Source organism: Triticum dicoccoides, chromosome 3A (genome assembly GCF_002162155.2).
Source record: "Triticum dicoccoides isolate Atlit2015 ecotype Zavitan chromosome 3A, WEW_v2.0, whole genome shotgun sequence".
Classification (NCBI taxonomy): domain Eukaryota; kingdom Viridiplantae; phylum Streptophyta; class Magnoliopsida; order Poales; family Poaceae; genus Triticum; species Triticum dicoccoides.
The window spans coordinates 682,530,802-682,542,587 of record NC_041384.1 but is presented as its reverse complement, the minus strand read 5'-3'; the positions used below and the strand labels follow the sequence as shown (position 1 = coordinate 682,542,587).

At 44.5% G+C, this 11,786-nt stretch overlaps 3 protein-coding genes across 3 annotated transcripts; 1 reads left to right on the top strand and 2 right to left on the bottom strand.

The window, feature by feature from the left end:
* Positions 1-1,596: 1,596 nt before the first annotated feature.
* Positions 1,597-3,659, bottom strand: LOC119272838 (uncharacterized protein At2g34160-like). Its single transcript, XM_037554211.1, has 5 exons — positions 3,303-3,659; positions 2,545-2,593; positions 2,387-2,449; positions 2,213-2,277; positions 1,597-2,109 (listed from the first exon to the last, which is right to left on the bottom strand). Exons 1-5 carry the CDS (start codon positions 3,600-3,602, stop codon positions 2,017-2,019), a joined length of 570 nt encoding a protein of 189 aa, XP_037410108.1. The 5' UTR covers positions 3,603-3,659; the 3' UTR covers positions 1,597-2,016.
* A 1,576-nt stretch (positions 3,660-5,235) lies between these two features.
* On the top strand, positions 5,236-9,796 carry LOC119270168 (probable serine/threonine-protein kinase At1g54610). Its single transcript, XM_037552138.1, has 7 exons — positions 5,236-5,621; positions 6,294-6,599; positions 7,812-8,129; positions 8,209-8,424; positions 8,689-8,789; positions 8,874-8,997; positions 9,188-9,796. Exons 1-7 carry the CDS (start codon positions 5,379-5,381, stop codon positions 9,548-9,550), a joined length of 1,671 nt encoding a protein of 556 aa, XP_037408035.1. The 5' UTR covers positions 5,236-5,378; the 3' UTR covers positions 9,551-9,796.
* A 237-nt stretch (positions 9,797-10,033) lies between these two features.
* Positions 10,034-11,005, bottom strand: LOC119270169. Its single transcript, XM_037552139.1, has 4 exons — positions 10,922-11,005; positions 10,696-10,876; positions 10,402-10,583; positions 10,034-10,318 (listed from the first exon to the last, which is right to left on the bottom strand). Exons 1-4 carry the CDS (start codon positions 11,003-11,005, stop codon positions 10,133-10,135), a joined length of 633 nt encoding a protein of 210 aa, XP_037408036.1. The 3' UTR covers positions 10,034-10,132.
* Between the last annotated feature and the right edge of the window lie 781 nt (positions 11,006-11,786).

Sequence of the window (11,786 nt, the reverse complement as noted above, 5' to 3'; positions counted from 1 at the left end):
TAGAAAAAACATTGCTGATTTTTTCTGCATACCTGCAAATTTTTATGAAGGAAAAAAAATCCTAATTCTCTAGGCAAAAACAAAAAAAAACAAAATCATTGCTCTAAAATGCTTTCAAAATTAGTCTTTTTGGGAGTACCGACATATTTTTATCAGAGCATTTTGGAATGTTTCTATTCACCAAATTTTGTATGTATGTACACAATTCGTCAATGTTTATTGCCAAACTATTACAATTCTAGAATGTTTTTAGTCTTTTTTTAATTACACTGTTCATGAGGGAATATTTGAGCTCGGGAGCAGAAACTACATGCCCCTTTAGTATATGCAACCATCTTGTATTCTCTACAGCGGATTTGCCTATCATTTGTGATCATGATTGAAAATTATATGTGAAAAAAATGTGTATTTGTATCCTTTGCATCGCATGATTGCGCCATAAAGATCCATATGGACTTTAAGTTGAGAAAGATCTCTTCTTGGGGATTTATCTGGTTTTGTTTGTTGTAGGATTCCACAAGCCCATATCACTTTTGATGATGGCAATATTGTGGCCAAATTACCCTTGCTATAGCCTTGGGACCACGAGATATGCGCCAACTGGTACAAGGAGGAAGGGAGGGGGTAATTAATGGAAATAGCGCTTCAAAAACATGAAGTAGCAAGTATTTGGATGAATTAAACGTTCTTCTATATTTGTGTTGAAGTACAAGTATACCTCACATTTTATCCATACATATGGACTTTTGAGTTCAAGAGCCAGCAGACACGAAAAAGAGTTACAACCCACATGTAAAAGGGAATGTTGAAGTACAATGTATGTCATCATTTATCCAATATTTCGAGCTTTTGAGTAAAATAGTTGATGCATTGATGAAAGAGTAGCATACACACAAAAAATCATGCGTGAAAAATCAATGATGGAAGCTTACAAAACCGAATCACGTTGGTTATTTCATACTTCCTCCATCCTGAATCGGTAGTGTTAGATAGATCCGTATATAGACAAATCTAAGACAACTAATTTGGTGACTACATAAAAAAAACCGATAACTACATTCGTAAAACCCGACAACTGCATCAAGACTGTTTGCCAACTTCATCAGATAACTTAGTAATTGCTTTGTTAAATGCAGTAACTACATTAAAACAATCTATGAACTGCATAGGAGAGCCAACCTAGTACTCCCATTTTCCAAATATTACAAGGCAAAGAGGCATATTGATTGTAATTCTATGTGCTACTAATATGGAGCATGATAGTATGGGAGAATGCACTCATGGAGATGCTAATAATTGAGCATGCATGCACTTACTGGCCGTGCATAGCTAGAATCCAATGTGCGAGTAGTTGGGAGCATGCATTAGCCTTGATTTAGATGCATGTGGTGCTAGCAATTTTTCTCAACTGCCTTTTACCTTTTCGCAGCTCATTCCTTTGAGAGAATATACAGAGTATGTACTACAAAGTAAGACCATGGTGTGGCGTCGCATGTAGTATGATCCATTAAAAATATTAATGCATGGTGGATCGTAAAAACAAATAAATCGAAAAGCTTTTGGACTGGAGGAACATCCTTTCCTAGTTCAGATAAGTAAGGAAAAACCATCAAACCACCATTTGCAAGTACAGCTTTGAAAACATTACAACTATTGATCATAGTACCGATTTGCATGTCCAAATGCTTCGCTACATGCACAAAAGGTACAACACACTGAAAAGTAAGGTGCTCTTAGGAATACTATCTCCAGCCTATGGCGGGATTCTAAGTACATTTCATCATCATCTCATACGGATGCAACTAGTTGTAAGGAGTTGCATTTTTGCAGATTTGAGCTGGAACACTAGAGCAACAATTAAGAGGAGACAAGACACATATCACTTGAATGCACTCGCAAAGATATGATCCATCCCTCCTTAACTAGGACTAAGGTACCCTAATTACTACTGAATCAACGTTCGTGCTGCCTCTCACCATCTCAAGCATAGTGGTATCTACCTCTTCTCAACAATTATCAGACCTTCATCTCATCATCAACAGACTTGTGTGATTTTTTGTTGGACATGATGCTATTGAAGTTCTCTGATTTACATAGCAGGATCTCAATCTGAAACAAATGACAACAATAGATAATGAAGGTTTCATGCATGGACTCATGTCACAAATGAAGTTTCACTAGTCATGAGACATGTAATGTCAAGGCATCTTGCCTTGGCTTTACGGACGAGTCGCCCCTTCGACTCATCTTTGGTGCCAATTGTTGATGTCAGGATCTCTGGAGAGGGAGAGGAACAAAATCATTGACAAATTTAAGTGTAATTTACTATCATTATATGAGGATAAGTTTGATTATTTAGATCGTATACAACAATTATGTGGCTTACTCTTTTCTGTGGCCAAACCATTGTTCTTTAGGATCTCCGATACAGTCACCACAGTGCCAATGGCTGGAACAAAAATTGGCTTAGAAATACATAGCCAACAATGAAGTGATTAAAGAAAACATCAAGCAGTAAAAGGTAAGGTTAGTAAGCATTCGTACCCATCCCCAAAGCAGAGAGTTCAACCTCATCATAGTTCTGCATGTACCTCTGCAACCAGCAATTTTTACGAATGAGAGAAATAGCATGCTAATTCGACCCCTTTAGAACAAAAGATTCATGAAGTTTCAATGCCAAGAAGTAAACTGGAAAAATATATCCTTGGCCTATTGTCCATGTATTGTAAAAGAAAAAAATGGAAGATACCAAGGTATTGTGTTCATTGATATCATTAGTTTCATTCTACTATTCTTAATTCTATTATTCAGTTGCCTGATATTAATCAATTTCATTATATTGTCCATTGTATGCAAGGTCATTGATTGGCCATTTTCTAAACTACGAAAATATAAGCATGTGATTGCAACACGACCCGTTGTTAATGTGAATCAAATAAGGTTGCTCATGAGTTGCCTCTGGAGGTTTTGGGCCTTGGCGCTCTTGTGTCTGGCTCACATGATGTTCCGTGATGTTTGGAGTATGTGTATGTTCGTCTTAATCCTATCCTCAAGCTCGAGTGTTTTTTTGTATTTCGTGTTTGTATTTGGTTTTCGCTTGGTTTTTCTTACATAAAGGATATGTGTATGGGTTTTGAATCCAATTTCTCTCACTAATAAGAACAACTCTCCTCTTCATAATGCAATTGTGGGAGCTCTCTTCCTCGTGACGAGGTTCCATAAAAAATTACTCATTTTTGCATGGAAGTATAAAAGAACTATCCTAGTTTTGTTCCAAATCAATTGATTTGGATAAGGCATACCTTGGCGAGGTTAACGTAGAAGTAAAGCGGCTTCTTGTTGGTGGACACCTGGATCCGGTTCTTCTTGGCCGACACCCCAGCCTCAGCCTCAATATCCGCCTCCACCTCCATCTCATCGGCTTCCACCTCGGCATGGGCGGCCTTCTGCTCTCCCACCACCGCCACCTCCTTCTCCTCAGGCGCCTCCTCCTCCACCGCCTTCACCACCTCCCTGACCTCCTGCGCCTCCGACTCCCCCATGGCCTGCGCATGCAGTTGCTCCACCGCCTCCTCCCTCGCCGACGGCCTCACCGCTTGCATGGTGGCTAGAACGCTTGATGGTGTGCGTGCGTTGGTATGGGACAATGAGAGAGAGGTTGAGAGTGGATACCCGGTCATGGTGGTGCATACAAGTAGCACTAGAAGCCTGGCACCGGTGGTTGCGATCGTTTGTGTGGTCACCCGGAGGTGCCGGTTGCCCTAGTGGTTATTCCTGGTGCATATGTGTGCATGTTTTCATCCATCTGGACCGGGGAATAGATTAACAAGAATTTCAAATATCGTAAAATCCACATTGCATAGGTGTGGATGCATGCACTCCGATGTTGTCGAATGCCAATGAGATCTTGCCTATATAAAGAGCACATGCATGCATGGAGGAACCTCACACAACATTCTGATGTCAACATATTAATTTCAAATCCTTTTTAAATGATTTATCTCACAAAGTATTAATACGATTTGCGATCCGTCTTCACCGATGAATTTGCCTCGACGAGGGCTTCAAAACAAGACCTTATATTGATACATTTTGACAATAGTTTCTTTGGTCCCCATTAGTTGTCACATTATGTCGCCGAGGTTGTCATTTTAAAAGAGTGAATGGTCTCCATGAAGATTATGTATAATTGTCAGGTAATTATCTTATACGATTTAGACATTGCAATATTATGCAAAGTTAGAAGGCCTGTTTAGATTCGGTCTCCACCAGTCACGCCAAATCTTTGGCACGCCAATTAATTGGCTGACGTTTTGGTGGCCATCTTCTTGCCGAGGAATTGGTGTAAAATTGAACTGCCACCGCAGATCAAGCCTAGGCAAGCCAAATTTTTTGGCTCCCATTCCAAATGGACACACACCACACGATCAACGCCGATTATTTGGTTCGGTTTGGTTCGGCGGGTGTTGGCTCAATTCCAAATATATCCAAATTGCATAAGTGCTAACAACAAAAAAATTGATACAATATAAGAAGAATCATGATGAATCTTCCAAATTTTCATGTGTGACTATACTTGCATAAATGTGTGCATATGAAGAATCATGATGAATCTTCTAAATAATTTTGAATTTTATATATTGAGAAAAATGGGTGGTCTTTTAATACATGAGACATGTTGATTAAGGAGAAATGATATTTCAAATTATTTATACAAGTTGGAAATAAGAGATCGTGTACTTTATAGGGAAATTTCAAATTTATGAATAAATTGTCTTGTATTAAGTTTAGTATAATATATTAATCCAAATAGATGCGTATTGTGTGTGCACACTTATTAGTTCATATAGACGTGCGTTGCACGTGCACACTTACTAGTTACTCAAATAGCAGAGTTACAGTCAGCAGCCAAAAGATCTGCTATGGCATTTTGGGGCATCCTGTAACCACAAGTAGGAGTGACATGTACCCAACGAGGCTGTACTTCCTTTTTTTTTGCAAATTTCTATAATCTTGAATATTCTCTCCGTAAAGAAATATAAGAGCGTTTACAGAGGGAGTACAATCCAGGATGCATTAACTGTAGTACATGTAATGTTCTCCATGGTAAATAGCTAGGGGGTACAAAAGTACAAAAGAAGAGTATGAAATGCACAAAACGTGGTCGAAAAAGTCCTAAGGTCCAAACTGCCGAACGGTCGTCACAAAAGACCCGCCGCAGCGTGTAGTCGTAGACCGGTCGCCCATTTCCCTCCTTCCCTCCCGCCCTCCTCGTCGACGGACGAGACGATTCCCGCTCCCTCCCGTCGTCTCCCCTGCCTCCCCCTCTGCTCGCGACCAACCGCCCTGCTCCCGCCGCCACATGACGCAGGACGGCCATGGGATGCCTCCTCGGTAAGCTCGCGGACGCGCCGGGCTCCTCCCTCTTCTTCCCCGCCGCCGTGACCGCGAAGGCCGGGGAGGGCGATGCCGAGGCGCAGCTCAGCGCGCCGGCGCCGGTGCACATCGCGGCGGTGAAGAAGGACGCCTCCGGGTGGCCGCTCTGGCTCTCCTCCGCCGCCGGCGACGCGCTCCAGGGCTGGGCGCCCCGCTCCGCCGACGCCTTCCAGAAGCTCGAGAAGGTGAGTGAGGAGCACCACTCTCCCTGATGGCCTGATCCTCCCTCTGTTCCCTGCCGCTGCCTAGCTAGGTAGCTCGTCCGGCCGTCTTTGGTGGTTGTTGCCGGAAAAGCTTGGCCTCTTTCTCTCGAAACGCCGAAGCTGGAGCGGCGAGTGGTTGGGGGAAGCCTTTCTGGGCGGCTTTGCTTCGATTTTGGTTCGCGATTTCGTTCTTCCGTGTCTGCCCTGCCGCGTTCTTGAGCCAGTAATAATCAGATAGCTTGCCGTTCGAGTTCTTGCTGACAAGGAGTGCTTCCAAAGGAAAAAAAACAACCTCTTTTGCGGCAAGAAGTAAAGAACAAGGGTGAGAGGACAAAAAAAAGTGGTCGTTGATGATGCCCCCTCCGTAGTTCAACACATAAACAAACCCCAAATTCCAAGAGCCGGGCCGTTAAACAAGAGCAGGCACGAACAAATCCCGAGCTCTGTTGAGATTTAAGAAACCAACAGCCTCGCTTTCCGTTGATACTTTTTCTCTACTGTCGGCATCACAGGAATTCGTAGCAACTCCGAACGGGAAAAAATATCGGCAAACAAAGTCAACCCGGCTGCTCGCACTCCGTAGAGTTCTGCTGTGTTGTGTTTGGTAATTTGTTTTGGTTCTGAATTTTTTGTTCCTCTTTTGTGTGTGTGCAGATTGGGTCGGGCACGTACAGCAACGTGTACAAGGCGATCGAGGTGGAGACCGGGGCGGTGGTGGCGCTCAAGAAGGTGCGGGTGGATGGCGTGGGCGAGGCCGAGAGCGCGCGCTTCATGGCGCGGGAGATCGCCCTGCTCCGCTGCCTCGGCGAGCATGACAATGTCGTCCGGCTCCACGGACTCGTCACGTCGCGCCTTGCCACCGCACCATCCCTGTACCTCGTCTTCGAGTACATGGACCATGACCTCACTGGGCTCGTCTCTGCTGCCACGGCCTCCGGCGCACGCTTCACCTTGCCCCAGGTAACCAGAGCATACTGCTCACCTCATCACTGTAAGAGTGACATACACCTTCTTGAAAACCTTTGTCCATGAATTGAAATGCGCATTCATCGTCGAGAATTCTGTGTGTACCTGAAAAACTAGATGTAGTAGCATTTTTTACAGTCGAGCAGGATATATCACCTGAACCAACTTGTTAACTCGGGTTCGTGAAAAACTGCTTGTTCATAATGTACGTGAGATGATGATCTCCATTTACGTTGGCATAAAACCTGTTCTTTTGTCAGCTTAACGGACTATTACACTTTTAATTAAAAATGATCAGGTATATATGCATGATTGAACTAAACCTTTTGGCGCCATTTCGAAGAGATTGATTTTTCATGGTTTCTAGAAGGGATTAGGTTATCTGAGGAATGGAACTTCTTGCTTGCCTGGTTAAATGACATGCTTGAATTATAATTGATGATGTGGCGAGTTGACATATTCCCGTAGTCTCTTGATAGTCAAATATAAGAGCTGTCAAAAGAAAAAAGATGGATCATGTAGATGTTTTCAAGACAAAATTGAACATATCTTGGACCACTGCAAATGGCTGTATGTGTACAAATATGTGTTTTTTCTAAACAGAAGAATTGTTGTATGAAAAGTATTAAAAACAAGTCCAAAATAATAATAGTCTCTGCAGAAATCTAGTCTAGATGCTAGAACACATAGCTGATTAAGTAGGATACAGTAATTTTGAAGTATACTCAGTCAGAACTAAAATTTGATACTCTCCCGAATGGAACCAAAATTTCTTCTGGAACAGAAGAAGAATCATTGACAGATCGTCTGCAAGGAATTTTTTCCTTTGGCTTTTTGTAAAGATGCAACCAAATCAGTCGCTCAGAAACACCGTGATGACGTGGACCTGGAAATCTGTTGGACTACCCAAGTAGAGTATTTTTTTTACTAGGTTTGAACTTTGAACACGGCTTCCAGTCCAATTGACAAAGACAGACACTCCAATGTTTTCTGTTCACACATTGCTTGCAAGAATTCCCATCAGATGTTTCAACTGTCAACATTGGCTGCAACTAAATCATTTCATTTAGAATTGTCGAAAGTGTGAAAATGCCTTTCTTTTCCCAAAAGCAAGGCTCCAACAAGGATCATCTTTTTCCATGGACACACTTATGATATCATTGAATTGTGTTTCTTTTCTCATGAAGTGTAACTGTCTGTTTGCAGGTGAAGTGCTACATGAAACAGCTACTGTCTGGAATCGAGCACTGCCACAACAAGGGTGTCCTTCACCGCGACATCAAGAGTTCGAACCTGCTTGTCAGCGAGGATGGGATCCTTAAGATAGCTGACTTCGGACTGGCCACTCATTTTGATCCTGATAACCCGCGGCCCATGACTAGCCAAGTGATCACACTTTGGTATCGTCCGCCTGAACTAATGTTAGGTGCCACTCACTACAGCGTTGGTGTTGATCTTTGGAGTGTGGGTTGCGTGTTGGCCGAACTCCTTCTCAGCGAGCCTATATTCCCCGGACGAACAGAGGTCGGTCCACACGAAATACGAGCTTCGCACAATTATTTGCAGAAAATTGCACACTTGGAGACTAACTTGTGCTCGTCAGGTGGAACAACTTCACAAGGTTTTCAAGCTATGTGGAACTCCAGCAGACGATTACTGGGATAAACTGAAGTTACCACACCATACATTCAAGCCATATGAGCGGTGTATGGCTCAGAAATTTAAGGACCTGGAACCATCTACCCTATCACTTCTAGAGACTCTCCTATCTATTGACCCAGATATGAGAGGCACTGCAACTGATGCTCTGAACAGTGAGGTTAATACTGCTTTCACCCTCAAGGCATCTACTTTGAAACAGTAGGAGTCAGGCATAACTTGAAATACTGCTAAAAACTCATCTGGAAGCTAGCGATAAAAACAGAGTAGCCACTATGCAAGAAGATAATTTGTGATTGGTCACAGTACATGGATTAAAATTGAGTTGGCATTGATATAATATGTTAGATACATAGTTTAAAATAAGAAGACAACAAATAATAATCTTCTCCTCACAAGAGCTTACTGTTTGCTGTGAATTCAGTTCTTCAAGACAGAACCATATGCCTGTGAACCATCAAGCCTTCCACGGTATCCGCCGTGTAAAGAAATGGATATCAAACTGAAGTATGAGAAGCACAAAAGGTCCTGCTCAACCCTTTCGAACTTATTTCTGCTATTCTCTTGTGTCACCAGAAGCTTCAACATCCGTTATACTATATCTTTCAGAAAATTGAGGGCGAATGGGTCGGTAGAACGCCAGACAAATACCAGAAAGCCCATCTCACAAAATCATGGTCGCAGAAGAGTATTTACTCCAGATGTCAATAATAAGCCACATGGAAACCCAAAGGTATGTTCCCCTTCTTTTCCTTCTGCAAGAATTTTGTCCCAACTGTATCATGCGGAAATTACCACTATGCCTGACAAAATAATTGCATTTCTACTTCTTGTGTCCTCTTCTATTGACGCTTTTATCAACGCTCTATTTAGACATATAATAGAGCTATGACTAAAAGGAAAATGTACATATTGTTCTATAGATACCAAGACTGGTGACAAGTACAAGCACAACCAAACTCGAGAGATTTCCTCCGCCGCATCTGGATGCATCAATTGGTCATAGCATAGATACCTTGGCCGATGTAACAACCAACGAGTTCTTCTCATCATCGGTTGTGGAGCTAAAGAAAATGCCGAGCCTACTATTTGGTCACGTGAAATCTTACCTGAACAGCCCAAAGAAGGGAATGCACAAAGCGAAGCCAAGCCTCACGATGGCGCCTTCCACGGTTCTAATAGGTGCATTCCGGCCGTACTCGCTTGGCCATCCGATGGAGGTGAGAAGAAAGAATAGGGATCAGCTTAGAGCCAAAGGAAAATTCCCAGTAGGTGCAGTCAAATGACAAGCTAATTATGTCCCTCTTTTCTAATCTTTTTTTCTTCTTCTTTTCTTACATCCCATTGTCCCAGTAGCTTTTTTTTTGTGGGGTAGTAGCTGTTCATCTTAATACACGACTGATAGGCTATACTTGTATAGTTAGAGAGCATAATAAAGTAGAGTTGTGAACAACGATTCTATGTACATATGAGATTTCACCAGTGACATGGATTCAGATGATATAATATCAGACACTGCAGATAACTGGAAATGGTCTTAATCTTGGGAAATGCTTGCTTCCGACCCTCTAGCATTTCAAGAACAGAGAAAAATTCCCAGAAGAGAAGGCTTGCATGAACAGTTTCCAAACTAGTATGCTTATCCATTTTTCTGCAACACTAACCAGTAATCCTTCTCTAATGAACAAAAGGAGCACTCACATACTGGCGCTCCTCGAAACCAGTTGCTCATATGCAGGGTTAGCTCACAAACAACAACCAGGATTAAGTACAGAAAATTAACGCCGCAAAGCATCATAGGAGGTGACTGAATCATCCACATTTTACATGATGACACATAAAACGTGAAGCACACATGCACTGCCTGGTCAGAGATAGGGCTCTGCAGCAACAGATTGTGAAGCAGCACCGGGACGGTGGGGAGGTTTCGCAGCAGGAGGATGAGGAGGAGGAGGAGCTGAAGTTCTCTTGCTGTGACAGACGATAAAGCTGTGCAGCGCGCCGACGACCGTCTGGCCTCTGAACTTCAGCCACCCATCCTTACATTTGGGCAACTGCGGTGCGTATCAGCGGGATTCAGAGTAGAAGAGTAAGCCATTGGTGCATTTGCAAATGCTGAATTTGCTGTGATGCCTACCTCGCCGGAGCATTGTGGAGGATCGTTCTTCCTGACCGCCAGAGTAGTGTCTGCAAGGAGTAGGGCGTCGCCGGAGCAGTGTGGAGGATCGTTCTTCCTGACCGCCAGAGTAGTGTCTGCAAGGAGTAGGGCGTCGCCGGAGCAGTGTGGAGGATCGTCCTTCCTGACCGCCATAGTAGTGTCTGCAAGGAATAGGGCGATTCAAGGTGTCAGCGCAATGCGCCTGAATGAAACTTGTGTGATGCAGAACAAGCAAGGAACAGTGACAGGAGAAGGGGAAGGGGAACAAATTACCCTCGGCACTGGCAAACCCGTCGTCGTCCGCGTTTTCATCGGCTTCCTCTGCCACCAGAGCGTCGACCCGGGCCGCCTTCTGGCAGTAGATCCGGAAGCTGGGAGAGCCCGGCAGCGGCGCCGTCTCTTCCCCATCCTTGGGCTCTGGCGCCACCTTACACCCCTTTCTGCTCACATCCACCTCCGATGCCGACGCCGACGCCGAAGGATCCTGCGGAGGCGCCGCCGGGGGATCGGAGGCCCCGCTGTGCCCCGGCGCCCGGTCCCGCCTCCGCCGCTCGGCCCTGTCGGTCGACGCCGCGGACCCCATCGCGAGCGAAGGAGAGGGTGGGCGAGAGGGGGACGACGGGGAGCTGCAGCACGGGCGGACGCGCCATTGCGCGCGTGCCCTTAGTACCGGAGGCGCGCGAGCGGCGGCGAGGGGTTCGCGGGGGCGCGGAGCCCAAATTTGGCGGGGAAGGGGGTGATCGGGTGAGGTGGCTGATGACAGGTGGGTCCGGCCTGGCGGGAAGACGGCTGCGGATGTGCTTTGCTGGGCCAGTTTACCGTTCGCGTTTCTGGGCTGCGGTAAGAATCACAGCCCGCCTATAAAGAGCCTTTAGTGAAGATGGGCTGTTAGTGGTAAGCAGGCCTCTTTGATTAAAAATATTTCTAATAGTCTCGAGAAAAAAAATTCTAAAGGAAATTTGGATCTAATCTTTAGATTATTTTGTACATGTGCTCTTTCGATTCATAGGATTTTTTTCTTAGGATTCATTCGTTTCCAACAACATGGAGAGAATCCTTTGTTTATTCCCATGTACGATCAAGCATGCAAACAACCATGGTGTGGTATAGGTGGAATTTAGGGCAACCAAAGATAATTAGTTCTCGGTGAAACTAAATTGCTTGGTAGGCTGGGGGCGTGTGATGCGAGATGGTCCGTGGTTATTCCGCGGCTACCGGTGTTGTTGGCTAACTATGATGGTTGGCCGGATCTGGATGAGACAAAGGTATTCATGTATCAGGCATGTGCGAGAGTTCAAAATGGCAACGGAGACAGGGATCACCGGGGGGCATGCCACCGTCCCCGCCCCGATCCCCGCTAGCCC